At 57.3% G+C, this 26,939-nt stretch overlaps 1 protein-coding gene and 1 pseudogene across 6 annotated transcripts in view; one reads left to right on the plus strand and one right to left on the minus strand.

The window, feature by feature from the left end:
- ARAP1 (ArfGAP with RhoGAP domain, ankyrin repeat and PH domain 1) overlaps nucleotides 1-26,939 on the plus strand; it is a 62,976-nt gene that overhangs the window by 26,687 nt on the left and 9,350 nt on the right. For 3 of the 6 annotated variants that reach the window (XM_059930868.1, XM_059930863.1, XM_059930866.1), the window contains 24 exons: nucleotides 7,544-7,713; nucleotides 8,295-8,362; nucleotides 8,975-9,105; nucleotides 9,247-9,402; nucleotides 9,938-10,007; nucleotides 10,316-10,436; nucleotides 10,843-11,045; nucleotides 11,577-11,686; nucleotides 14,129-14,328; nucleotides 16,165-16,250; nucleotides 17,484-17,666; nucleotides 18,760-18,934; nucleotides 20,141-20,275; nucleotides 22,007-22,142; nucleotides 22,417-22,519; nucleotides 23,388-23,583; nucleotides 23,859-23,910; nucleotides 24,017-24,180; nucleotides 24,345-24,578; nucleotides 24,924-25,029; nucleotides 25,436-25,583; nucleotides 25,672-25,758; nucleotides 25,846-25,914; nucleotides 26,235-26,352. In XM_059930868.1, coding sequence (XP_059786851.1) covers nucleotides 7,544-7,713; nucleotides 8,295-8,362; nucleotides 8,975-9,105; nucleotides 9,247-9,402; nucleotides 9,938-10,007; nucleotides 10,316-10,436; nucleotides 10,843-11,045; nucleotides 11,577-11,686; nucleotides 14,129-14,328; nucleotides 16,165-16,250; nucleotides 17,484-17,666; nucleotides 18,760-18,934; nucleotides 20,141-20,275; nucleotides 22,007-22,142; nucleotides 22,417-22,519; nucleotides 23,388-23,583; nucleotides 23,859-23,910; nucleotides 24,017-24,180; nucleotides 24,345-24,578; nucleotides 24,924-25,029; nucleotides 25,436-25,583; nucleotides 25,672-25,758; nucleotides 25,846-25,914; nucleotides 26,235-26,352 — 3,221 coding nt within the window. Of the gene's footprint in view, nucleotides 1-575; nucleotides 675-7,543; nucleotides 7,714-8,294; nucleotides 8,363-8,974; nucleotides 9,106-9,246; nucleotides 9,403-9,937; nucleotides 10,008-10,315; nucleotides 10,437-10,842; nucleotides 11,046-11,576; nucleotides 11,687-14,128; nucleotides 14,329-16,164; nucleotides 16,251-17,483; nucleotides 17,667-18,759; nucleotides 18,935-20,140; nucleotides 20,276-22,006; nucleotides 22,143-22,416; nucleotides 22,520-23,387; nucleotides 23,584-23,858; nucleotides 23,911-24,016; nucleotides 24,181-24,344; nucleotides 24,579-24,923; nucleotides 25,030-25,435; nucleotides 25,584-25,671; nucleotides 25,759-25,845; nucleotides 25,915-26,234; nucleotides 26,353-26,939 lie in introns of those variants that run through there. The other 3 variants (XM_059930865.1, XM_059930867.1, XM_059930869.1) reach the window with 2 other exon arrangements.
- On the minus strand, nucleotides 13,123-13,513 carry LOC132369798 (small ribosomal subunit protein eS12-like; annotated as a pseudogene).

The raw sequence follows: 26,939 nt of genomic DNA on the forward strand, positions 1-26,939 counted from the left end.
CCCAGCCAATCCCTGGTCTTCCTGAAGGCTGATCACTTGTTGCCAGGGCAGAACTTGCTCCTTTCAGAGAACCTCTTTCCCAGCTTCTCTGGGCCTCCTTGTGGGCGTGGGGAGGGGCCAGCCAAGGCCAGGGCCTTCTGGGTGTCCACTCTGTAAGGTCCTGCTAGATGGCACTGGGGTGGCTTGTCCACTCACTCCAGCTAGGTGGGGGGGCAGCCTGGGGGCGGAGAGGAAGTGTCTGTCCCGGAGGATTCTGGGTGACTTTTCTCTCTGTCTCAGTCCGTGTTTTCAGGAAGTGTGTGTGTTGGCCAGGGCTGCAGGGGGGCGGGGGGAGGCGGAGAGCAGGAAGCTAGAGGAGACCAGAGCTGAATTCAGACACAGACACACACGTACACGTACACACACTCACTCACTCTCGCGGACAGACCCACAGTTACACACAGGAACACACACTCAGACAAGTGATCACAGACACTCAGACCCAAATCACGGGTGCACAGAGCCATGCCTGGACCCAGACGCGGCCTCAGGCATACCCAGGGAGTGGGGCCAGGCTGTCTGTGAGACCAGCCCAGGTCGGACACAGGCTGCACAGGCAGGGAACGGCACACGCTGGGCCCGGCTGACCAGAGCCACAGGAGTCCTCGGGCCCCGGACCCAGAGGGCGTCAGAGGGTGAGCGAGGGGCCGCCTTGGGCTGGGCTGTCGGCCAGGGGAAGGTGGGGAGGCTCCTCTGGCGGGCCTGGGAGGGCAGGAATCCCTGTCTGTCTGCCACCTCTCCGCAGGCTGGGTTTTCTGTGCTGGTCTCCTCCCCCTCCCTTTTTTACTCTCAGAATTTTCTGACTTCTTTCACTTTCTCTACATTTTCTGTTTTTCTCCTGCCCTTTCCTTTTCTCCCCTCTCTCTTCCCCCTCTCTGCCCTGGGCTTTCCAGGTCTCCATCTCCCCATAAACCTCTCTCCGCGGTCCGCTGGGAGCCCCCCGGGGCCTGTTTTCTGGGCTGCACAGACTCCTCCTCTGTGGGGTCTCTGCCCCAAGAAGGATCTGGTGCTGATCTCGGTTCTGACTCCCTGCACCCCACTGAGGATTGCCTCCAGAGGCTTAGGTGACTTCTCTCAGGGTCAAATTCAAGGGTGCTGTGGCTCTGGGCAGCTCCTACCAGAGCCCCCTTGCCCTCCCCCAAGTCCAGGTGATAGGAAGGCCTGCCAAGGGCTGGCACTTAGCTGGCGACTTCCTATCCCTCCTTCCAGGGCTGGTGGTGTGGTGGGGGTGCCTGTGTCATTGCGGGGCTCCCCCCAGTTGCTGTGATCCCTAATGAGCTCAATAACCCTGTGCTTGGGCCACTGGGGACATAGAGATTCCTCTAACCAGGCCCTGTCTGTGTACCTGGCCCTGCCCTGCACCCTTGGCTCATCTTTCCATAGGGCCCAGCAGACACCTGCACCTTCTCCTCCAGCCAGGCCAGCCCTGGGATGGGGGAGAGGGGCTAGTACAGTTGTGAGCCACCTGAAGGGTGAACTTCCTCCCCCCGCTGCCTTCACAAGCCAGCACAGGGTCAGGCCTGGGAAGCAGGAAGAGCTGCCATGGGAGACCTGGGCCTCAGCCCTTTCCTGCCCATGACAGCAAGACTCCCAACTGTGTGAGCTTAGAGGAGGGAGCAGTTTGGGTGGACTTCCTGGCGAAGGAGGCGTGTCCTGAGCACAGGGGAGTCGATGATCCGGGTCATCTGGGGATTAAACAAAAAAAAGACTCCCAGCAGGATGTCTGGCACATAGCAGGTACTTAGCAAGTGGTAGCTATATTGTTCCAGGGTGAAGTACAAAGAGCTGGGTGAAACCTTGGTTTTGAGGGTGGATGCCAGGTCAGTCAGGCACTGCTGTATGGAGGGATGGAGAGCTGCTGACCTCCAGTAATCAGTATGTGAGTGGGGCGATGGTCATTCATTCATTCCGAACACAGTCAAGGAAGCCCCCTCTGTGTTGGCATGGCGAGGGATTGGCCTGAGGGGACTCACAGCATATGCAAAAGCTGAGAGGCATACCGCAGACGTAACATCTAAGCAAGTGAGACCCCAAGAAGGGCTTTCTCTGCCGTGGCTTGGACAGAAGTAAATAGGACAGAGCCCGGAAAGCGCTAGAGGGACTGACCCTTGGGCCTCATGATGGAGAAGGAAGGACGAGGGCAACCACGGAGGAAGAAAGAAACATAGGGCTGAGGCCTGGGCCCCAAGAAGAACGAGGAAGTAGGCAGTTGGGAAAGATTGCCCCTGTGGGAAGAGGAGGGCAGAAGAGGAGGCAGATGTGTCCAAATCAGAGTCTGATCCCACCTCTTGGCCCTGCTGGTGAAAATCCAGGAGGTGGGTTTGGGCTGGTTCCCTCCAAGCCCTGTGTGACCCTGTAGGGGGAAAGTCCTGATTCCAGGACAGGGTATAGGCCTGGGTCCTTGGTCCCCTGAGGTCAGTTCAGTGAAGCAAACATTGACAGATACAACTATACTGAGTGCTCAGAAGTGTGGGGACTGGAGAAGCCTCAGGAGGCCCCTGGGGCATGAAGGGAGGCGCAAAGTGGAAGGGGAAGATGTATGATTTGCACCTTTGGAAGGAGGAGTAGGAGATGGCCAGATGGAATTGCGTTCCTGGTGGAAGGAACAACGTATGCAAAAGCCTGGAAGTATGCATTTATGGAATGCAGCTCAGTCAAGGTTGGCTGGAATGTAAGAGTGGATCAGTTCAAGGCCAGCCTGAGATATGCAGGCTGCCCAACTCTGCAGCCCTGCCCATCTGCCCTTATGGTGATTGACATAAATAGAAAGGAGTGAAGGGAGAGCCAGGGGCCACCCTGGAGGAGAGGGCTATGGCACAGGTTACTGGCCCATCCTGTGGGGCCTTAGCCTCCTTCCGCCACAGGAAGGGTGAGAAAGTTGTGCTGGTGATGTGTGGCAGTTGGCTCTCCTTACTGAATTATCAGTGAACCTGGAAGCAGACCAGAGAGGAACCTGAGGCTCAGAGGTAAAGTGACCTGCTTTGTAAGGACACAAACTGATGGGAGGTCTCGCTGGGATGCAAGCCCAGACCCACCTGGCTGCAAAGCTCTGTCTCTTACCTACAGTGACCACAAATATCATTTCGTCCAGGACAGGCCTGCTTACACCTGTTGCCCTGACATAGTTATTAATAGGGCCTCTTTTAACTCTCAGAAATGTTCTGGTTTATATGATTAATTATATGGTCACTCTACTCGTACCCATTCTGGCTCGGGACCCTCATATATCCCTCAACCGCAGATACAAGGTTGGCTGTGTGTATTTGCCCTAAACCAATAAAACAGACCTTCTTAGGCTGAGGACCCGGGCTGGACTGGGCCCTGCCCAGGAGTGCCCAGATCCATATGTCACTTGGATAGAGGAGAAAGGGGCTGAAGGAGCAGAGGAGCCAGGAATGAGGGGCAGGGGGTGAGCAGCTCTGTGTGGGCATCTTGGAGGCTACCTAGAAGAGGCCCATTGAGCCATATTTTGAGGTACAGATAGGCTTTCCATGGACTGAGATGTAAGGAGAGGGCAGGGAGATGCAGGCAAGAGGAAGTGGTGTGAGCGAAGGCTCATAGGAGGGACCACTGAGTCCCTGCTCAGGTTTGGGGTTGATCTTCTGGTCTTGTGGGGTCAGAGATCAGTGGGGAACATCCCAGCTGGACCTTAGCTGCAGACTGGAGCTGGGGCTGCTCTAAGGGGTGTAGGCACTGAGTGGCCAGGACTCTGGCTGGGTTAGGGTCATTCTGTGGGCACTGCCCCTTCCCCTGGGATTTTCCCACATCCGTGCCTTCCTGATACCACTTCTCCTTTCCTGGGCCTGGCTCTGACTCAGCATGACCCTGGTGCCCTGTGGTAGGCAGGCGGGGGGTCAGCTTGGAGGCTTCCTGGAGGAGGTGTCTAGAATGAGGTCGGGAGGCCCATGGGGCCCCCTTGCTCCCACCTTCTTGGCACATAGCCCTCTTCCTGCAAAGGCTTTGCTGGGAGAGGAGCCCTTAGCATCTGTTCCCCTCTCCTTTCTTACCGTGGTAACACGGCCATCAGAACTGTGATCACATTTCCTTTTGGATGGAACATCAACCCTAGAGCTGCCTGGATCCTGAGTTGGGTGGCCAGTGTGAGGAGACGGGCCTCAGAGAAGCCCTCAGATCCTGGCTGTGGCCTCCTCATTTGCCACTGGTGGTTGAGCTTTCAGCTGTGGTGCTGGACTTCCTGGGTGCACATCCCAGCTGTGGGACCAAGGACAAATTACTTCGTGTCTCTGTGCCTCTGTTTCCTCATCTGTAAAGTGGGAATAGCAATAAGCCATACGTTATTGAATGAATGAATCCACGTAAAGCACCTAGAGGACAGCTGGGAAAACACACACACACATAATTAATAAGAATTAATTAATCCAGGTCTTCATTTATTTATTCATCCCTGCTGCGTGCTGGGCATACGGTAGTGAAGAAGGTGGGTATGGCACTTGTCTTAGGGAACCCACATGCTGGGGAGGCAGGCCTCAGGAAGGGCAGAACCCTCTCATATGATCAGGCAGTGATGGGGGAGGACTAGGGGCCAGAGATGGGAGGACCGATGCCGCTTGGGCTCTGAGGATACTCTGTTGCCATCACCTTTGCCTCAGCACTGGCCCTCAGTCCTGGGGGAGGTGGGGAGCCAGGCCCACTCAGCCTGCTTGGTATTGGAAGGGCAGAGCCTGTCCCCCCTGCTCTGAGCCAGTCTGACTGGTCCTGGTCCAACAGCTTGGAGCTCTGCTGTCAGCTGATCACAGGCTGGGCCCCCGAGGGCCCCTTCCTCTTGGAGTCTGGGAGACTGTGTGATAGACTGCTTTGCTTGTCAAAAAGTCTCCAAGGGCATTGTGCTTGACTAGCTGGGGGGCCGACACTGCAGGTCATGCCCTTGGGCCTGTGTGTACTCACTCAGCCTTTCATTTGCTTCTCTCCCCACCCTGTCGGCCAACCTATCCACCTACCCATCCACCCCCCACCCACCCATCCAACATGCTCTCGTTGCTCACTCAGCCAGGCCCTATGGATGGGCTGTGGGGATAAAGAGTCAAATCCAAGACTGCCCCTGCCCTAAAGAGACTCAAGGTCAAGTCGGGGAGACAGCCTAGTACAGTGTCCATCAGGGGGTCTTCGTAGGTCCAGCTAAACCCCTACCCTAGGCCCACTTGGCATCAGATTCCCTGAGAAGCATATAGAGAGGGAATAGCTGGCCACCAGGACAGCAGCAGGTCTTCCTCTGCTGTGGGGTCCTTGTGGCAGTCAGTGCCACTGTCCACACATCTGTCCAGGAGCTGTTCTCTGTGGTCCTCCAGGGGGCAGCTCAGGGATGAGGGATGAGACTCACAGCCAACAGGTGTGGGCGCCACCCTGGCTTAGAGAACTCTTGCCCCAAGGGGCCGGTATGTCTTCTAACAACCGCACAAGTGTGGTTTCAGGTCCCTGCACAGGCTGTGCCCGGTTACGAGCCACCACACTCTGGGAAGTCCAAAGCTCCGACTTCTCCCCCAGGTCAAGAGACCACTTACAGTTTCTCCTAGTCTAGGTGCAGTTCCACACTCAGGCCACTTTTGCCAAAGGCATTGTTGCCTCAGAGCATGGCTGACATAGTACTTTTAGCAGGTTTCTAGGGGGAAAGAGTTTTTTTGTTCATTCTTTACCCTTGGAGAGGAAGGAGATAGGGTGCAGGGTAATGTGGAAGTAGCCAGGTGTCCTAAGAAGCACCCAGACTGTGGAGTCAAGGTTCAGGTCCTGGCTTAGATGCTAGCACAGTACCTGGCACAAAGGAGGGAGGTACTAAAAAGCAAAAGTTACTTGGAATAATTCATCTAAAGCTCATATCAGAGGGGAACGTGGGCAGGGCCTGGAGGAGCAGGAAGGAGGGGTCAGGAAAAACTTTCAGAGAAGGGGCACTTGAGTAAGAAGTTAAAGAATGAGTAGATGTTCTCTGATCAGAGACCAGGGAGCAAGGTATTCCTGCAGGAGGCAACAGCAGGAGCAAAGGCCTGGCATCATGGTCATGTCCCAGCCCTTCCTTGCTTTCTCGGTGGTCACACACTGTCAGCCACTGCCAGGAACACTGGGGCAGTAGACCAGGCTGAAATCACCAGTGAAGAAAGTTGCCCACCCGCTCTAATGCTCCTCCTCAGCCCCTGCTGGATGCTGGCAGAGACCGCAGTTGGGGCCAGGCTTCTAGAGCTCAGGCACCTGTTCGGCTGGTGGTCTCTGTGCATCCTGTGTGCTGACGCACGACACGCCTTGTCTTGGTTAATCCCCTCCAGCCACCCTGCCACAACAGTTTTGTAGTCCTCATTTTACAGAAGAGGAAACTGAGGCTCAGAAAGGCTAGGTGCTTGCCCCAGGACACACAGGAACTAAGACTGAGGCAAGGTTGAAACCCACGTCTCTGATGTCCTTTGGAGACACTCAACCTGCAGGAAGCAGTGCGATCTGTGCTGAGACAGACAGACAGGAGCACTGTGGCTGTGGGAGTCCAGGCACCTTGAACCTGGCCTTGGAGTCAGAGAAGCCTTCTGGGGGGAGTGCTGGCAGAGATGAGAAGTGTGGTGGGTTCAGGTGAGTTTGAGGGGTCCCGGGGGATGGTGAATATTCAAGACAAGAGAGAAGATGGTCTTGATCCAGAGGCTCACGGCCTCAGGACTTGGTTTCTAAGGCTCTGGTCTGTGCCCTTGGCCTCGATGCCCATTTCAGTCCTGCGCCATCCATTCTCCAACAAACGCCTTCTTATCCTTAAAAGCTCAGGTCCAGGGACTTCCCTGGTGGCACAGTAGTTAAGAATCCGCCTGCCAATGCAGGGGACACGGGTTCGGTCGCTGGTCCGGGAAGATCCCACATGCCACGGAGCAACTAAGCACGTGCGCCACAACTACTGAGCCTGTGCTCTAGAGGCCGCGAGCCACAACTACTGAGCCTGCGTGCCACAACTACTGAAGCCCGTGCACCTAGAGCCCATGCTCCGCAACAAGAGAAGCCACTGCAATGAGAAGCCCACGCACGGCAATGAAGAGTAGCCCCTGCTCGCCGCAACTAGAGAAAGCCCGTGCACAGCAACAAAGACCCAATGCAGCCAAAAATAAAAATAAATAAATAAATAAAATATAAATAAATAAAAGCTCAGGTCCAATCTTCCCTGACTCCCCAGGCTAGGATGCAAACCACCCCCCACCCCATTCTGGTCTTCATCTCTCTTTTAGAGTGGAGACCAAGTGGGTACATGTGGCTAAAAGTTAGCACTTTGGGGACAGGTGACCCTGTCCCAGCAAGGCAGGGCCAGCTCATGAAGCCAAAGAAGGTACCTGCTCTGGGGAGCTTGGAGGTTTTGGGGCAGGGGAGTGAGGCAAGGAGGGCTCTGAGTGTGTGGAATGAATGAGTTGTGCTGCTGCTCATGTGAGCTGGGGGCGCAGTGGGTTTGAGTCCTGTTTCTGTCTCAGTGTCGCTGGCGCAGTGACTCAGCCGCACTGAACTTGATGCCCAAATTTTGGTCTGTTCCCAGCCTTCCTGCCAAGGAAGAAGAGTTACTGTCACCGCCACCATCATTCTCTCCCCAGCCAGAGCCTGAGGAGCCCCTGGCCACCCTCCCCCGGGGGCCTCCCCAGCCCCCATCTCCACCTCCCAGCCCCCCAGAGATTCCCCCGAAGCCTCTTCGCCTGCTCCCGGAGTTTGGTGAGTGCCGTAGCGAAGCATGGGGCTCTGGGTAGGTGGCCTGGGATCAGGGCTGGAGAGTCTGCAAGGACGTAAGCATCGTGCTCCCCTTTCTGTTGGGCCCTGCCACCGACCCACTCTGTGGCCCTGGACAGGTGAGCATCCTTCCCTTCATCCTCAGAATGGAGACAGCACCCAGCTCTCTGACCTATTGACTGTTAGGTGTGGGCAGATGGCAGACTTCCTGATTTGCCCATGGTTTAAAGTCTGGGACTGTTTTCCATGGTCATGGGCAGTTTGCTTTTCCTTGGATTGTCTACCTTTTCTTGTCTCGATTCTTGTTGCTTTTTTTTAGCCTTTTTAAGACAGTCCCTACCCTGATCCCCAAGCTTGCTGCCTGGTCAGACCTCCCTGTGGTGGCCTGGCCTCTCCTTTGGCCGCCCCCTAGTGCTGTCCTGTGAAGCCCTGAGAATATAAATAGCACTTCCTGTCCTTTGTGCCTTTTTTTGAAAGCCAAGCCAGGGTGGGGCAGGGTCTTTCTTAGGCTGGGGGAGGCCAGGCTTCTTTGCCGCTGAGTCTCCCCCTCCCCTCTATCTCCCCAGATGACCCTGACTACGATGAGGTCCCAGAGGAGGGGCCGAGGGCCCCAGCTGCCGTGATGACCAAGAAGGTGGGTCAGGCAGTGGTTAGGGTTTGGGCTGTCTGCCTGTCAGCGTGGAGGGCGGGCTACCCAGGTGCCTTTCAGACCCTGGGGACCACCAGATAGAGAGTAGGTAGCCGGCTCCCTGGAGAGTTCCCTTCCCCTTCACTGTCTTGCTGTGTGGGGGTCTGGGGGCTCTGGTTTGTGGCTCCAGATCCAGTCTTCAACTGCATCTGGATGGCTGTGTGGCCCCTTCTCTCCCTTGGTGTTTGGAGCACATCTGTCTTGGGGTGTCTGTCCTTCTGTCTCTGTTTCACTTTCTGTGTCCCCGTGTCACCCTCTCTCTGAGTGCCTTAACTCTCCATCCATGTGTCTTTTTCTCTAGCCCTTTATCTTTCTGTCTTTGTCTCTCACCTGGGCCCGTGCCTGCACTGGTGTTCTCTGTCCTTGTGACCCCGTCTCCCTGGGTTCCTGTGCAGACTGCTGGGGGTTGGGAAGGAGAGGAGCGTGAGGAAAGAGAAGTAAATGTGCAGAGTTGTGTGGGTCCAGGGTGGAGTGGACAGAGGGGGATGTGGCAGCCCCTAGTTGGGTGTGATCTGGGGCTTGAAGGGGAGCATGACACTGAGCGGGTCTGGGGAGCAGGAGGAGCCCCCAGTGAGCCAAGTCCCTCGGGCCGTGCGCGTGGCCAGTCTGCTGAGCGAGGGGGAGGAACTGTCCGGGGACGACCAAGGGGATGAAGATGAGGATGACCATGCCTACGAGGGCATCCCCAAGTAAGCGTCCTCTTCTCTCCGGTGGTTCTCCCACCCAGCTCTCCTCCTTCCCCAAGCCCGGCCCAGCCTGTCCATCTCCTCTGCCCCCACCCCATGGGAGCCCCCACTCTGGCCTCCTCATTCCCTCTCTTCTCCCCCCAGTGGTGGATGGCACACCAGCAGCCTGAGCTCATCCTTGCCCAGCAGCTTCCTGATCCCTGATCTCCCACCGCACCCCATGGACGGGCTGCCTATGGGCCCCACCCCCAGCCCACCAGTCATCAAGGCTGGCTGGCTGGACAAGAACCCACCACAAGGGTGAGTGAGGCCTGCTGGGTCCTACTGGTGCTCTGCGTGGTGTGGGCTCTAGTATTCTGGTATCGCGGATCAGAAAACCAGAGGGGACAGGGTTATTGGAGCAGGTCTCCCTCCAGGCAGACTGTAACTGCCGATCATCCCCACCAGACCTATGCTTTATTACCCTTAAAACTGAGAAGTCCTTTCTCTGGCGGTCCAGTGGTTAAGACTCTGCGCTCCCAATGCAAGGGGCACGGGTTTGATCCCTGGTTGGGGAACTAAGATCCCTCATACTGCACAGAGCAGCCAAAAAAAAACAAAAAAAAACAAACAAAAAAAACCCCCGAAACTGGGAAGTCCTACTTTGAGTCTGACTTCAATCACTCTTGCTGTAGGTAAAGTTCATCTTCTCAGTGACCACTTGGGATCCTTTCTCCCTTGGACCTGGCTGTTCCTAACTTTGTATGTGGCTGCCAGAGGGGGCTAGGGTGATCCCGGAGCCTCTCCCTAATTCCCAGTCCTTTGCTCTGTTGTCCCTCTGCCTCTACCTCTCCAGATCTTATATCTATCAGAAGCGATGGGTGAGACTGGATACTGATCACCTGCGATACTTTGATAGTAACAAGGTGAGGCCTGTGTTAGTCCGTGATATGACCCTGCTTCAGCCTGGTCTTGGGTTGAACCCCGACACTGGACCCAGGCGGAGTCCCTCCCTAGATGAGTCCTCACCAGAGCTGTAGTGTGACTCCTTGAACTGTGTCCTCCTGGCCCATTGGCCAGCCTTGGCCTTGGCCAGGGTTGGTGTAGGGGCTGTCACTGACCACCTGTGGGAGGTGGGGCTGCAACCTTCATTTCAACAGAGGTTGAGGGAGACAAGGAGGGGCTGGGCCTCTGTGGGCCTCACCCCCACAGTCGGCTCCTCTCTCTCCCCCAGGATGCCTACTCAAAGCGCTTTGTCCCTGTGGCCTGCATCTCCCGAGTGGCTGCTATTGGGGACCAAAAGTTTGAAGTGATCACGAACAACCGGACCTTTGCCTTCCGGGCGGAGAGTGATGGTAGGGAGGGGGACAGGAGGAAGACTGGCAGTTTGGCTTGAGAAGTGGGGGAGGAGAACCAGGGCACATCTGCTCCCCCCACATCAAACCGAGAGACGAGTCAACCCTCTGTGAGGTGGGGGAGGGGAGGGCCTCCTCTGACCAGCTTTGTGCTGAGTCCTCAGAACCACACATCCCCATTTACAGGGGAGAAGCAGGCTCAGAGAGGCCAAGTGCCTTGCCCACCCTAAGTGGCACAGCTGAGATTGGAGCCTGAGCTTGTCCAAGTCAGAGAACTTAGAGATAGGTGGGCCAGTCTGGGCGGGCTTTCTGGCAGAGGTGTTGCCTGAGGAGCCTGGAATGGGGAACCCTTAGGGGGATCCCTACCAGGCTGAGCTGGGGCTTACCCCTTCCCCTTTGCCTGCAGCGGAGCGGAAGGAGTGGATGCAGGCCCTGCAGCAGGCAGTGGCTGAGCAGCGTGCCCGGGCCCGACTGTCTAGTGCTTATCCATTGGGTGTTCAAGGCTCAGAGCCCCCTGACCGCGCCGGCAGCCTGGAACTACGTGGCTTCAAGAATAAACTCTATGTGGCCGTGGTTGGGGACAAAGTGCAGCTTTACAAGAATCTGGAGGTGCGACTGGTCAGCCAGGCTGCTGAACCTCTCCCATGCCCCCTGCCCACCTAGCCCCTTAGCCCTGCCCCCCACCCACCTGGTCCTTCAGCCCCAACCCCTGCCCACCTGTTCCCTCAACCCCACCCACCTGGTCCCTCTGCCCCGCCCACCTGGTTCCTCAGCCCCGCCCACCTGGTCCCTCAGCCCCCACCTCCCCTATCCTGGTCCCTCAGCCCCACCCTTTCCCCCTTCCTATGACCCAGCTCTTTGCCTGCCCCCCTTCCTGCCCCTAGTTCTGACCCCTCTCCTGCCTGGTCCCTGAGCATTACCCTCCCATCACCGCCCTGGCTCTTGCACCTCTTATTTATTGCTACATGGCCTCTGATCAAGGTCCATTTACCCATGCCCAGATTCCTGAGCCCTCCCTTATCTCCTTCCTGGGCACTTTCTAGTCCCTAAAGTACCACCTCCCCCTCCTCTCTGCCCCCTCCCTGGGCCTTGAGCCCTACCCCTCAGGCCTTGCCCTCACCCCTTCCCACCTACTGCCAGGAGTACCACCTGGGCATCGGCATCACTTTCATTGACATGAGCGTGGGCAACGTGAAGGAAGCAGCGGACCGACGTGGCTTCGACCTCACTACCCCCTACCGCATCTTCAGGTGAGCCTCCCTCATTGTTCACCTGCATCCTCACTCCCTCCCAGTATTTTCTTCTTGCATATGTAGGAAGCTGCCCCTTCTTCTAGGATGGATTTCTCCCCTCTCTTCCCAGCCCTACCCACCTGCTGGGCCTTTACCTTCACTTGCTAACCTGCTCTGATCCCTTCCTTCTAAGAAATCTCACTTATACCCCCCTCTCTCTGTCCATCACAGTCCCCCCTTCCCTGCCACAGTGCTCCCATATGGGCTTTCTGCACCGCCCACTCACCCTGCTATCCCCTCCAGCCTGCCCTGCTCCCTCAAAAGTGCTTGTCTGTCAATAATAGTTGCTTGTGATCAAAGGCTGCTCTTCACTCCCTATCTCGTGTCCATCCTGGATGCTTCTCCCTGAGCCTCCAAGACTCTACCATCTTGGTTTCCTCTGACCTCAGTCATCCCTCAGTGGTCTGTCTCTGTCCTCTGTCTTCTACCTAGACAGACTCGCCCACTCCCAGGCCTTCAGCCACTGCCTCTGAGGCACTATGCCATGCCTGGGTTCAAATCCTGTGTATCAGCTCAGCTGCCGTGACGGAATACCACAGACCCAGGGTCTTAAACAACAGAAGTTTATTTTCTCACAGTTCTGGAGGCTGGAAGTCCAAGGTCAAGATTCTGTCAGGGTTAGTTTCTGGTGAGATCTCTCTTCCTGGCTTGTAAGTGGCCGCCGCCTCACTGTGTCCTCACACGGCCTTTCCTCTGTGCACATGGAGCGAGAGAGAGATGTCTGGTGTCCCTTCCTCTCTTTATAAAGAAACCTGCTCTTAGGACATTATTTAACCTTAGTTACCTCCCTAATGGCCGTATTTCCAGATACAGTCACACTGGGGTTTGAGGCTTCAACCTGTGAATTTCAGGGGGACACGATTCAGTCTGTAACATCTGGGGTCCATCCCTGGGTCACTACATGACCTGGGCAAATCACTTGGCCTCTCTGTGCCTCAGTTTCCTCGTCTGTGAGGCAGTCTCTGTGAAGCTGTATCTGATACAGTGTGCGGTGACTGCTCCGTCTAAACCGTGTCACCCCTCCTCCAGCATCGTCTCCTTTGCCCTGAGCTCAGATCTCTGCCTTCAGGGTCTTTCTCCTGAGCTCTAGAGCTGCACGTCTAATGGTTCTGTGGACATTTTCCCCCTTATATTCCTCCCCAGCTCACTGCTCCTCCTTGGGCCCCATCTCCACCCACGGGGACCCCACCTCTCCTACTCACCCCTGTGCAAACCCATCACTGCCCCCGTCTTGCCTCCATCACTCCCTCACCTCCGTCTGGCCCCTTTCCTGCAGGCCCTAGGCGTGTGGGCCCTCTGGCCTGGCGCCTGCCTCTTCACCCTTGGGCTGCCTATCTGTGACCGTCAGAGGATCCTTTTTTTTCCTTTTTGTTGAAAGCCAAGTTTGTATTTGTTCATTTCTTAGATTCGTAGTAATCTTTGATTGACGTCTATGGCATCAGATTCTTTGCCATCCTCCTTAACTACCACACAACTGTAACCAGCCACTTTCTCTGGAGTTTTCCTTCTCTGTCAGCTTTCCAGAGCCCTGCCCATTTCCCTAGATCCTTGTTGTCATGGACCTTAATCAGGTTGATTTGGTGTTCGGCTCCAAGGGCCTCCACCAGCCTGGCGTGCGTGGGCTCCCCCAGTTGGACGCAAGCGCACAGAGACGGGCTTAGCGCTTGGCTGGGGCCTTGGCAGCTTGGCAGATTCAGCCTTCGTGGGCGAGGGTGGTCTCAGCACCTCTCGTAAAGCAGCACTGACGTCCATTCCATCTCCAGCAACAATGCCCTCCTCGGCCATGGCAGTGGTGGAGCCGAATCTTGAATGCACACATGTGACTTGGTGGCAGCAGGGAAAGAAAGAGCTAGAGGGAAAACATCTCTGTGTCCCTCACCCCCCTGAAACCCTCTACGGCTTCACTACTGTCCTCTGGGTACACTTTGACCTCCTCTTCATGGCACAGGCTTGCCTTCTCTGTCTCCCAGCTTCTTTTCTGCCAGTACCCCCATCCTGCCCGCAGGCCCTGGAATGCCCTGTGTGCCCTCCTGTCTGTTCGCACATGCTGTTCCCTCTGTCTAGAACACCTTTCTACCTCTTCACCTGGGTAAGCCCTCCTCATCTGTCAAGGCTTAGCTCGGCCACCATTTCTTTCCAGCAGCGTTTTCTACTCCCTGGGCAGGGCAGAGCCTCCTCTGGCCCCTCCGCCCCCAGCCCTCATTCACACGTCCCTCAGATTTGGGGTGCCCTTGCCTTCGTCCACGCCCACCCTCCCCACAGACCCTGGGCGCCTCCCTCTTCCGACAGTCAGCTCTCAATGCATTATTCACCCCCCTTCATGCTGTGCCCCCTCATGCTGCCCCCATATCCCTCTGAGTCCTTTCCCACCAGTCCCCTACCCCACTTCTGTGTCCCCAGCTTCTCGGCCGAATCGGAGCTGGAGAAGGAGCAGTGGCTGGAGGCCATGCAGAGAGCCATTGCCGAGGCCCTGTCTACCTGGGAGGTGGCCGAGCGCATCTGGGCCGTGGCCCCCAACAGATTCTGTGCTGACTGCGGAGCTGCCCAGCCTGACTGGGCCTCCATCAACCTCTGTGTTGTCATCTGCAAGCGCTGTGCAGGTGTGTAGGGGGGTTGGGGTGCCAGACCAGGGCAGGACAGGGCTGGCGTGTTGAGAAGGCAGGTGGTCTGGCTGGCTGGAGGGGCTGGAGCGAAGGCAGTATCAGAGAGCATCGTTTATGAAGTTGCACTTCTGTGTCAAGCCTTTCCCACCGTGATTAACCTGCACGGCAGGGATTCAACTTCTCACGTCATGAGTGGGGACACCGAGGCACAGAGAGGGAAAGTGGCTCCTTCACGGTTACCTGGCAAGTAAGTGAGTCTGGATTTGAGCCCAGGCCTGTTGGAGTCTAGCACGGCTGTCACATCAGAAGAGCGGAAGTAGGCCAGGTCTGGCAGGGCTTTGCAAGCAGAGGGAGGAGCTGGTGTTTTATCCAGAGGGGGATGGGAGGCAGGGGTGGGAGGGACGTGGTCAGATTTGTGCATCCGACCCTGGCTGATGGGTGGAAGCTGCGTCAGAGCTGGTGAGACTGGAGACGAGTGAGGAGACTGCTGCGGATCCACAAGAGAGAGGAGGTAGAGCCTGGTCCCAGAAAGCGAGCGTTTGAGAGACGTTTAGACCTATGGAGGAAGAGTCCCAGATCATACGCGGAGGATGAGAGAGAAAGAGGGTGGAGCCTAAGATACATTCATCTGTTCAACCAGCGTTTATTGAGGGTCTGTGCTGGGCACTGTGCCGAGTGCTGGGAAAGGGGCCCCACTGGGAACAGTCTTGGCTGGCTGGAGGTGGGGACCCAGGGGTGGAACAGTTCTGGGAAGTTGCTGCGGGACATCTAGGTCAAATGTCTAGGAGGCCTTGGGCTATGAGGGATGGGTGTGGAAAGCGATGACTCCATTGGAGACCAGATTAGGAAGGCATCGGCTCATGGAAGGAGTGAGGGTGTCCAGAGTGGATGAGATGCTCCATAGGAGGTTGCAGAGCGAGGGGAGGCCTAAGCCAGAGCCAGGCAGTACCAGGCACTCATGGTGCCCCCAGCCCAACCCCTGCTCCAGGGGTCCCTTGTGGGATCTGTAGCTGAGCAAGGCTGCATCCTTCCAAGCCCAACTTCCCCCTCCCCTTTCATTTCACAGAGATTTATTAAGCGCTCACTGTGTGCCAGACTTTGTTCCAGGCACTGAGGCTAGACCCTAAGGCAGGTAGTCAACATTCCTTCTCTCGGGCAGCTTACATTCTGATGGGAAGAGGCAGAAAATACATACACAAACCAGTAGAAGTATCAGGCAATAACAAGTGCTAGGTAGAGAACGTGTTTGCTGAGAAGCCATCTCTGAGGAGGTGACAGGTCAGCTGAGATCTGAATGTCAGGAGGGAGCTAACCTTGGGGAAATGGGGGAAGAGAATCCAGGCAGAAAGAACAGTGAGTGCAAAGGCCCTCAGGTAGGAATGAGCATGGATGACTAGAAGAGGAAGGAGAATTTGAGCGTTAGGGGGGGAAGGGGAGGGGGAGAGGCATGAGATGAGGAGAAGAAGCGGGTAAGGAATTTTGATCTAATTCTGGGGAGAATTAAGAGAGAGTCTAAAGCAGGGGTTCGAAGTAAGAGGTTTGCATTTTAAAGAGATCACTCTGGCTGGGCTGTGTGGAGAGTGGCCTGCAGGGAGCCAAGCATGGCTGTAGGGAACCAGCTGGGGGACTACTGCAGGAACCCAGGTGTCAATTACAGCGCTCAGTTTTGGGGTGCCCTGGGCAGGAGTGTGTGGGAGATGGAGCTGCAGGCCTAGCCCCTGGGTCCTGCCCATGGCCTCTCCCTGTCCGCCCCCATGGGCACTGGGGTAGGGGGGGAGTGCTCATGTAAAGGAGAGGGCCCAGATGACCCCGTGTCTGGTCCTCTGTCTACAGGGGAGCACCGTGGCCTGGGCGCTGGTGTCTCCAAGGTGCGGAGCCTGAAGATGGACAGGAAGGTGTGGACGGAAACACTCATCGAGGTGGGGAACCAGCTATGTTTGGGGTCTGCCCCTCTCAGCTGCTGCCTGGGTCTTCCAACCCCATCTCCCCCATCTCACCAACCCCAGCACCCTGGAGCTAGAAGAGACCTTTGGGATCATCTAGGGGGTGGGATTTTGGAAAAGCTGATTTTTGGCAAAGTCAGCAAACTGGCCAGTGAGCTAAGAATGTTTTTACAATTTTAAAAGGTTGCTTAAAAAAACAAACAACAACAACAAAAAACACCAAGAGGAATATGCCACAGAGACTGTGTCCTGCAAAGCCTAAAATATTTACTTCATTTTATCTCTACTCATGTGCACCAATGGGTGTGAGTATGTCCATTTGGGGGACGCTCACACGTGTACATTTGTGCCTGTGTACTTGGGGTTGCCAGGTACTGATATGTGTGGTAGTTACAGGGGAGAACCTGCAACAGGAGGCTGGACGAGGGCCCGACCACACATGGCCTTCCTGACAGCCCCAGCCAAGCTGCAGACTTCAGAGTAATTTGGGTGTCATATCCCCTGTGAGTTAGGGTTAGAATCCCCAGTTTACAGATGAGGACGTTGAGGCCCAGGGAGAGAAAATAACTTGCCCAAAGCCACAGAGTGAGTCAGTGGCGCCTGGGACTGTTTCCTCTTTGTTCTCTGCTCTGACCCCAGCACCCCACGCAGGCCCTGACAAACAGGCAAGGTGGGAGGCCCAGGAAATGGCTGTGGAATGAGTGATCGGCAGAATGAAAGAATGAATAAACTAGTCCCCCGAATGCCAGACTCTTGTGCGCAGTCTGCCCTCACCCCTCTTCCCCTGAGCCCAGAGAGGAATGTCAGGGACAGGAGATGTTTCCAAAATCCCTGTCCACCCAGTTGGCTGACGGGTTAGCCGCCACCCCCCGACACCCCACCCCCAGCTGTGATAGTCTCAGGAATGCAGAGTTCCAGATGTGGGACTGGGTGGGGAAGTAGCAAGGCCCCCAGCCAGGCACCAGGCCTGGGGCGTCCACCTGTCAGACTGTCTGCCTCTTGTCCTAGGGACTGGGCTCAGGCCCAGCGTTGGTGGGGGAGCACCCATAGCCACCAGCAGGCCAGGCTGTCCCTCAGCTTCCCTGATGGGAAAGTGGGCAGGTGGCCTGGCTCTTCCAGCCCCTCACCTAACAACCTCAAAACCAACATTTTGCGGGGCATGGGCCCCTGGCTGTAGGCTCCCTTCTAACCTCTTGCCCACACCCGCAGCTCTTCTTACAGCTGGGCAATGCTGCTGGGAACCACTTCTGGGCAGCCAACGTGCCGCCCAGTGAGGCTCTGCAGCCCAGCAGCAGCCCTGGTGCCCGGCGGTGCCACCTAGAGGCCAAATACCATGAGGGCAAGTACCGACGCTACCATCCGCTCTTTGGCAACCAGGAGGAGCTGGACAAGGTCAGGGCACTGGGCCTGTGAGGCCTCCTAAAACACCCCCATTATTCATGCGCCCCCCCCCCCCCATTCCTCATTCTATTTCAGCCCATCTTTTCCACTAGCTCAGAGTGATGAGTGGCCCTGTAGGGAAACTGAGGCCCAGAGGGCAGAAGGACCCTGCCTAAGCCACAGGGACAGTTGGGACAAAGCAGGGAGGAGCCAGGCCTGACCCTTGGGCCAAGGCCACGTCCCCAGCATCTGTCTGCCTCCCTCCCCTCCTGATTCCTCTGTCTCCTCACCCCATCCTTCTCCTTCTGAATCCTGCCAAAAGGAGTGAACTTGATGGGGATGCTATTTCCTGTCAGGCTCATGAAAAACAGCTGGCTGCTCCAGCCCATCCCCATCCACACCCCACTCAAGATGAGGCCCCTCATGGGCCCCAGGCCCTGACAGGCCGGGAGCCAAGCCCTGTCCCTGGTCTGGCTTGGCCTGAGTGGGAGGTTGCCTGGTCTGAGGCAGAGGGATGCCACTTGTGACTTCTGGTCAACCTTCAGCCCTTCCCCCAAGCAGCCCCACCCAGTCAGGCTCAGTCCAGCTAGAAGCCCAGTGGGAGCCAGGCCTCCACCTCCCAGGAACCCAGGCGTCCAGCCCCCAGCCCAGCCCAGTCTAGCCCGCCAGCCAGGAGGGGCGGCAACTCCCATTGGTTGGGAGGGATGGGCAGGCGGTGAGGAATTCAAATGTGGGAGGAATGAGCTACAAAGCACCCCCCTCTGGCCTTCCACAAGGCAGAGGGAGCTTGAGATCCTCTAGAGAACACGCCTGGTGGCTGACAGGGTCCCAGGGGGCTGTCAGCAGGGTGAGGCCTGGACTGCTAGGACCCCTGGCCTCTGTGGGGATGCCCCTGCCACCCCTCACTCCTCTTGGCTTTTCTTTTCCTCCTCCTGTCTTTCTTCCTCCCTTTCTTCTCTTTCACACTGCGGGTGGGCCCCTAACCTGGTTGACTCCTTCCTCTTCCCGACCCCGCACCCCGACCCCGCCGCAGCACGACCCCTGTCCCACTTGCCCCTCACTCTGGCTTAGCCTGACCCTCCCCACTCCTCTCGCCTCCTCCCAGGCCCTGTGTGCCGCAGTCACAACCTCAGACCTGGCTGAGACCCAGGCGCTCCTGGGCTGTGGGGCTGGGGTCAGCTGCTTCTCGGGGGACCCTGAAGTCCCCACGCCCCTGGCTCTCGCCGAGCAGGCGGGACAGACACTGCAGATGGAATTCCTTCGAAACAACCGGACCACAGGTGAGTGGCTGGTGGGACCATCCTCCTCAAGGGATGAGGCCTCCCTGCTGCCAGGGTCTGGCCCTTTGGAGGGGATGCCAGTTGTTGGGTGCTAGGGGCTGGGTATTGTCCTGTGAGGTTTGATTTACATACCACTTGAGCTATAATTACAACTTCTCCAGGGGCCCTGGTGCAAGAGTGTGCGTGATGTTTCGGGTTTGCACGTCAGTGTACATTTGTGCCTCTGGCTTCCCCTTCACACGCGTGTTCGTTTGTATCTCCCTTTGTGTCTCCGTCTCTGCATCTCTTTGTGTATTTGTGGGTTTCTCCCTGACCCACAGTGTGGGACCTCGGGGTGGCATCCGTGTGCCGGTGTCCATGTGTCTCTGAGTTGCTGTGGCTCTGCTTCCTTGCCCCTGGGAGTGTCGAGGGTGTTGGGGTTTGTGCATGTGCAGAGCGTGTCTGCGCTGCTGTCGGGGGGAGGTGCTGCCTTTCTCTGTGTGCAGGGGACTCGCCACAGCAGCCCTGTCTGCCGTTCTGTCTGGGTGGGGCTCTGTTGCAGACGGGTTGGGTCCCGTTTGGCTCCCGCTCTCGGGGTAGCTGAGGAGGGGGTGGTGGGGGTGAGCGCTGCTGGTCATGGCCCAGCGCTAGCCTCTCGGGCCACATCCTAGGACTGAGGGTGGAGATCTGCGGCCAGGACTCTGGGCTCAGGGCCATGGGTGGGTGGGGTGCGCCGGGCTGGAGAGAGCCCAGGTGTCCGGGGAAGGCACGGAGACCACCCAGCTGGCTTGGGCTTTGGGACTGCTGGGAGCAGGGCTGGAGCCAGGCTGCTTCCTTAGGCTTTGCATTGTCTGAGACAAGCTCCCTCTGGGGATTGTTGGTGAGTTTGCTCGAGGCCCCCCCCCCCCCATTCTAGTGTGCTGGTCCTGTGCCTCCAACAGGAAGAGCTGGGCTGGGGAGTCAGGGGAGCTCCCTGGGAGGAGAGGTACTGGAGCCGGGCCTTGTGAGTGGGATGGAATTCGCACAAGTGGGGAAAGGTGGAGAATGGCTTAGGCAAAACCCTGAATGTGGCAGTAAGAGCCCAGGAGTGCTAGTCAGGGAACGGTGCTGGGGAGGGAGGGGCGGGTGACTTGAGTGCCAGCTTAAATACCCAGCCCAGGTGGGGGCGAGGGGGACACCCTTGGATGGTGAGCATGACCAGCCACTCTTTCCCCCCTTCCCAAAAAGAGGTACCTCGGCTGGATTCAATGAGGCCCCCGGAAAAGCACTACTCAGTTGTCCTGCCAACTGTGAGCCACAGTGGCTTCCTCTACAAGACCGCTTCTGCCGGGAAGCTGCTACAGGACCGCCGGGCCCGGGAAGGTGGGTGCCGGGCCAGAGCCCGCCCTGGCCATGGCATTCTGGCATGGTGGCAGGGCCAGAGAAGCCAGAGCTGGCCAGGCTGGGTGATCCATGAGGGCGCCAAGTGCACTCTGGCAGTCACCCTGCAGGGCTTCCTGGGTGTGGTCTCAGGTACACAGTTGGTGATTAATAAATGGGCTGATCGGGGTGGGAGTAGAGCATGGCACTGCAGAGCAAGTCACTGCCAGAGTTTCCTTTAAAACAAAGAAGACTTTATTGAGTACCTATTAGGTGTGGGCCCTGTTTTGGGCATCTGGTATTTGGAGCACGTGGATGCTAGGAAGTTTGAGGACGAAGCTTAAAGGTCTGTTCGTCTATCACCTCAGCCTTCCATTTGCTCCCAACTCTGAGTAAAATCCACAGTCCTTATTACCACGTCCCACGAGGACCTGCACATCAGCCTCCCCACCCCATTACCTCTCTGACTCTTCTTCCCTCACTCACTCTGCTCCAGCTTTACTGGCCTCCTTGCTGTTTCTCAAACATAACATTCATGCTCACCAGACCCTTTGTACTTGCTGTTCCCTCTGCCCAAAATGCTTTTCCCTAAATATCTGCATGGTTAGTATCTCACTTCAAACAGGTCTCTGTTTAAATGTCACTCCTCGAAGACTTCATTCCCCACCACTTAATCCAAAATAGCAAGCCCTACTTTCACACTACTTATCTGACATTATTTATGGGTCTATTTATTGATTCTCTGTGCCCTACTGGAATATAAACTTCTCTTGGCCAGCGCTGTAGCCCCCAGCACCTAGAACAGTGTCTAGCACGCAGTGGGCCCTTGCAAATGTCTGCAGGATGAGGAGTGACTGAGGCAGGGCTGGCGCTCCTGGAGGGAGCCCAGCCTGGGAGGCAGACTCTGGGACACACTGCCTGCAGAGGGCAAATGTCATGTCCTCGTAGCCAGGATGAGAGACAGTATCTGCTGTGTGAGCATTGTTGAGGCCGTTGCTCACTGCATCCTCAGCACCCCCGGATGAAGCCCTCCAGCTCCCAAACAGATTTCTTTGGAACTCTGTGTTACTCACCACCTCACTGCCCCTGGGGCACTGCCCCTAGTCTACCTTCCTCTGCCTGCTAATGTCATTTATGTAACTGCCTGGGTCATCCTTTTTTCACCCTGGGTGCCAGGAAGCTCTGAGCCAGTGTGATGCTCAATGCTGTGAACTATACGAGCCTGCATGGCCTTGACAATCTGTTCTTTCTCCTACTTTCCTGGTCCAGATTCCCATTTCTTTTCCTTTATGGGATCTTGTCAGTGTCCTCAGAGTCACTATAGGAGGAAGCAGAGTATAGAACAATGGGTCCTGCTGGCAAAGGAGGGTGGGGGACAGGAGGCTATGGTATGAAAGGCTTCCTATGGCATTTGGGCTGGCCTTGAAGGATAGAGGGTGTGGGTGAAGGGAACAAGGTGAGCAAAAGCAGGGAGTGTGGGGTGTGTGTGCAGGAGTGATCAGAGAGGTGGCCGGGGAGGTGGACAGGGGCAGACCTGGCAGGTCCACGGGAGAGGTGTGGGCTGGGCTGGGTTGGTGGAGCTACAGGGAGGAGGATGGATTTGGGGGAAGCTTGTGAGTTAGAATGGAGAGGACATGGGTCAGGTGGGAGTGGAGGCCCAGGGAGGATGCAGAGGTAGTGTTCAGGTGAGGGTGGAGGGCTCCCTCATGGTTCCCCTGCCCAACTTCTCCCCAGAATTCAGCCGACGCTGGTGTGTGCTTAGCGACGGGGTCCTGAGCTACTATGAGAATGAGCGGGCAGTGACCCCCAACGGGGAGATTCGGGCCAGCGAGATTGTGTGTCTGGCAGTGCCCACTCCCAACACCCATGGGTGAGCACCCCTGGGCAGAATCACAGACTGTTATTGATGTAAAGTCCAACCCTCCATTGGGGAGACAGGGAAACAGAGAGGGGCAGGACCTCCCCAGGGTCGGACAGCAAGCTGGGGCTGTGCAGGGGCTAAACCAGGTTTCCCGAGGCCCTAGCCTAAGGCTTTTCTCCCACCTCGTAGGGGGCCAGGGGAAGGGTAGTCACAAGGGCAGTGTGGCGGGTGAGGGGGCAGTGCTGGGTGGAGTGGGCCTGAATCCTGGCCTGTGTATCTACAGTTTTGAGCACACCTTTGAGGTGTACACAGAAGGAGAGCGGCTGTACCTGTTTGGGCTGGAGAGCGCAGAGCTGGCTCGTGAGTGGGTCAAGTGCATTGCTAAGGTGGGCCTGGGTGAGCAGGCGGGTGTGGGAGGAGTCTGTCAGGGCCCAGGGTAGGACCTCCTGGCCAATCCCCTATATCCCAGCTTTCCCACCGCATGGATCAGGGGCTGGATGGAGGGCAGCAGACACAGAGCCAAGGCCCTGATGTGATCTGCAGCTCCCTGGTGGGGGGGGAGGTCAGGAGACCTATCTCAACTATGTGGAAGGAGGGCCGTGGGCCTTGCACTCCCTAGGTGCTCAATATATGTTTAATAATGAATGACAGGCAGAGCCATCCTAGGATGGACAGTGCTGCCTCCAGGGGGAGCGCCTTGTCCTGGAGGAAGGAGGCAGGAAGGCTGCAGAGGAGAGCTCTGCCCTGGGGACTAGAATCAGGTGCCCTCTGGCTCTCCTGTGCCGTGAGGGCCTGTGACTCTCATTCTCTTGTTCGTCGATCAGTCACCTGTGAGCCTCCTGACAGTCAGTCCTCAGAGCCCCGGGGATCCAGATGAACCGGTCTTGATCCCAGCTCCTCAGTGGCTCCCATGCTGGTAGGGGAGACAGATGGGGTCCAAACAGCAAAAACTGTAATTGGTGCTACAACAGAGGGCAAGAATGCCTTGGTGCCGTGTGGCCCCAGAGAAGGGACATCCCTAATGGTGTCTGGGAAGGTGTTCCAGAGGAGGGCATATCTGAGTGAGTATGAAGTGGGACATGATACCCAACTTAGTTCACTGCTGGGTTCTGCCCTGGGGGAGAGAGAGGAGACAGTTGGGTGGAAAACAAGTACATGCCCACAAGCCAAAGAGCTGGGGTATCCAGGGTGGGCAGTGCTGTTGGCTGATGCAGCCTCCCTGGCTATCTCCCCTTTCCCTGGCCTCCCCACCAGGCATTCGTGCCTCCCCTGGCTGAGGATCTGCTGGCCCGGGATTTTGAAAGGCTTGGGCGCCTACCCTACAAAGCTGGCCTGAGCCTACAGCGGGCCCAGGAGGGCTGGTTCTCCCTCATCGGCTCCGAGCTCCATGCTGTCTTCCCAGAGGGGCCCTGCGAGGAGCCGCTGCAGCTTCGGAAACTACAGGAGCTTTGTGCGTACACCTGGACCTGGGCCCCAATCTCCGGGGCACCCTATCCTGGGCTCCCAGGCCCCAGCCCCTCCCCAGAAGTTTGAACTCTACCCTAGCCTGGCCAGAAGGAGCCAACCTGCCCTCTCATGTCCTCTCCCGTCCTTGGGGTGCATCTCAGCCACCCCAGGGGTTGGTGGGTGTGTCCCAGGGGTGTGTGGACCCAGAGAGCCTCAGCAGGGAGCGGGCTGTGGACCATGAACAAGGCCTGGGCCTCACCTCAACCCATCCCTCCACAGCCGTCCAAGGGGACAGCGAGAACCAGGTGCTGGTGCTGGTGGAGCGACGGAGGTGAGCTCTGGCCTCCCTGAGGGGCTCTGAGAAGCCTGGAAAGTCTGACAGGCCTGGGAGGGGTGGGGCAGGGGTAGGTTCCCAAGTGACTGACTCCCTGGCCCAGGACGCTGTACATCCAGGGGGAGCGGCGGCTGGACTTCACGGGCTGGCTGGGAGCCATCCAGAAAGCAGCGGCCAGCTCAGGGGACACGCTGTCGGAGCAGCAGCTTGGAGACTCGGATATCCCGGTGATTGTGTACCGCTGTGTGGACTACATCACTCAGTGCGGTGAGCCCCGCCCCCGTGGCACAGGCCCCGCCCCTCCCCACCTCGAGAGACTTTTACCTCCTGCCCCAGAGGCCAAGCCTCGCCTTCCTGGGATCTCCCTGAAAGCCGTGAGGCCCTCCCCTTGACCAATGCTCCTGGCCCCTCACGTCTGGCTCCGCCCCCAGCTCAGCCCCACCCCTCTCCAGGCCTGACGTCTGAGGGCATCTACCGCAAATGTGGGCAGACATCAAAGACACAGCGGCTGCTGGAGAGCCTGCGGCTGGACGCTCGCTCTGTGCGCCTCAAGGAGGGCGAGCAGCACGTGGACGACGTCTCCTCGGCGCTCAAGCGCTTCCTGCGAGATCTGCCCGATGGGCTCTTTACTCGAGTCCAGCGCCTAGCCTGGCTGGAGGCCTCAGGTGGGCCCTGCAGCCCGTGCCCAGCCTGAGACCAGGCCAGTGCTGCTGACTTGTACACTCTGATCTCAGTTTTCCCTCCCCTCCCCATCATGCACTTGGACTAGGCATGCCCCAGTGGTGGGCTCCAGTCCTTCTCCCTCCTTTCTTCTTATTCCCATTGTCACTCTATACAGAGCCAGGGTCCCTTGGAGAATTCTTTGTCTTTGCTGCATGGCTGGCCTGATTTGACTTGGAGAGGGGCAGGGAGTGGTGTCACCTAGGATGAGAGGCAGGGCAGCCAGAGGGGTGGGACAGGGGAGGTGGTTACAAGAGGGTTCCTGACCTGATCCATCTCCCCCCACCCAGAGATTGAGAATGAAGAGGAGAAGGTCTCCAGGTACCGAGAGCTACTGGCGCGTCTGCCCCCAGTCAACCGGGCCACGGTGAAAGCCCTTATCAGCCACTTGTACTGGTGAGAAGCAGCACTACTGGGGGGCTGGGGTAGAAAAGACTCTTCTATTCCCAATCTGGCTGACTGTTCTCCCCTGGGAACCAGGTGGGCCTGGGAACTGAATGTTGCCTTATGATGTGCTCTGGTCTTGGACACTTTGTCTCCCAGCTTACTTCCTGCAGGGTGGGAGAATAGAGGCGGTTTCAGCTGGCGGACAGATCTCTCAGTTTCCCAGCCCCACTTCTCCCCAGGACCCGAGACATGGCCAGAAAGACTGTCCCCTTGTCTCCTTAACTACTTGTCCTCTCTGACTGGGACCTTCCCTGGCCTCTCTCCAGGGGCCACTCATGGGCTTGTCAGGAATTGGGAAGGTGAGGTGGGGAAGTTCTGGGCTGACTCCTCAAGGCTTCCCTCCTTCCCTGTCCAGCGTCCAGTGCTTCTCAGACACGAACCAGATGAACACGCACAACCTGGCTATTGTGTTTGGGCCCACACTCTTCCAGACAGATGGGCAGGACTACAAGGCCGGCCGCGTGGTGGAAGACCTCATCAGCCACTATGTGATGGTGTTTAGTGTGCGTCCCCAGCCAGTGGGCAGTGGAAGGCAGAACTCAGCCCCTGGGCGGCAGTGACCATCTGTCCCTGTCCCTCTCCCTTTCCCAGGTGGATGAGGAGGAGCTGAGGAAGCAGCGGGAGGAGATCACTGCCATTGTGAAGATGCGTGTGGCTGGCACTGCTAGTGGGACTCAGGTGAAGGACAGGGCCTGGGGTGGGGGGCTCAGGCCAGCCGCCTGCACCTGCTCCCCAGGCCTCCAGCTGAGCCCTGTCTCCCCACAGCACGCCGGTGACTTCATCTGCACTGTGTACCTGGAGGAAAAGAAGGCGGAGACAGAGCAACATGTCAAGGTGAGGGCCAGGGACCTAGAAGCTAAGGGGCCGGGAGAGTCAGGCTGGGCTGGGCACAGGCTCAGATGACCAGGGGAGCACAGCTTCCATGCTAAGGGAAGCCCTGGTTTGGGACCTGTATCTGGCTGGTGCCAGGGCCTGTCTCTTTCCCTTCTCCCCACCTAGCTCATCAGGACTACTCAGACACCCCCCTGCATCCCAGGACTCCAGAGGACCCTGAGAGGGGTGGGCTTGGCCCCTGGATCACACAGCAGGGTTGTGGCAGAGCAGGGGCTGGGGATGGGGTAGGCTGATCTCCTCCTCCTCCTGGGTCCCCACAGATCCCAGCATCCATGACAGCTGAGGAGCTCACCCTGGAGATCTTGGATCGCAGGAATGTGGGCATCAGGGAGAAGGACTATTGGACCTGCTTCGAGGTCAACGAGAGGGAGGAGGCAGGTGGGTGACCACAGGATTGGTGCAGGAAATGGGGCGGCCCCAGTCTGTCCTCCTCTACCCCACAGTGTGCTGACAGTGGTGGCAAAGGGGGTTTTAGATGATGGATGTTGCTGTCATGCTGTGATCTCAGTGATGGTGGTGGTGATGTGCTGACAGGGGTTCAGGTGATGTGGCTGATGGAAGGGACTGTGAAGGGGTAGACGGTGTCGGCTATGGCGCTTTCTCAGGTGTCGGTGAGAATGGTGTTGCTTGCAAGGGTGGAGATGCTGAATTTGATAGTGGGATTGTGAGTGACAGCATTGGTGGTGAGGGGGGTAGTGGGTGGTGATGAGCATGCAGAAGGAGTGGGGTGGGGTGGTGCTGGTGGTGTGGTGAAGGGGCCATCGTGGTGAAGAGGAGTGATAAAGGCATTTTAGGGTGAAAGATGGTCTCAGTGGCAGTGGAGGATGAGGGCGTATCTGTTCATTTGTTTTACTGTTATTTGTTGAGTGCCAGGCACTGGGCAGGGGAGCCAGACACACAGTCCCTACCCTCTTGGGGGTAGTCTGGTATGGAATAGAGACACTAGTCCCATGATCACACCAGTA

The sequence above is a fragment of the Balaenoptera ricei genome, chromosome 8 (assembly GCF_028023285.1).
Source record: "Balaenoptera ricei isolate mBalRic1 chromosome 8, mBalRic1.hap2, whole genome shotgun sequence".
In the NCBI taxonomy this organism is placed as follows: domain Eukaryota; kingdom Metazoa; phylum Chordata; class Mammalia; order Artiodactyla; family Balaenopteridae; genus Balaenoptera; species Balaenoptera ricei.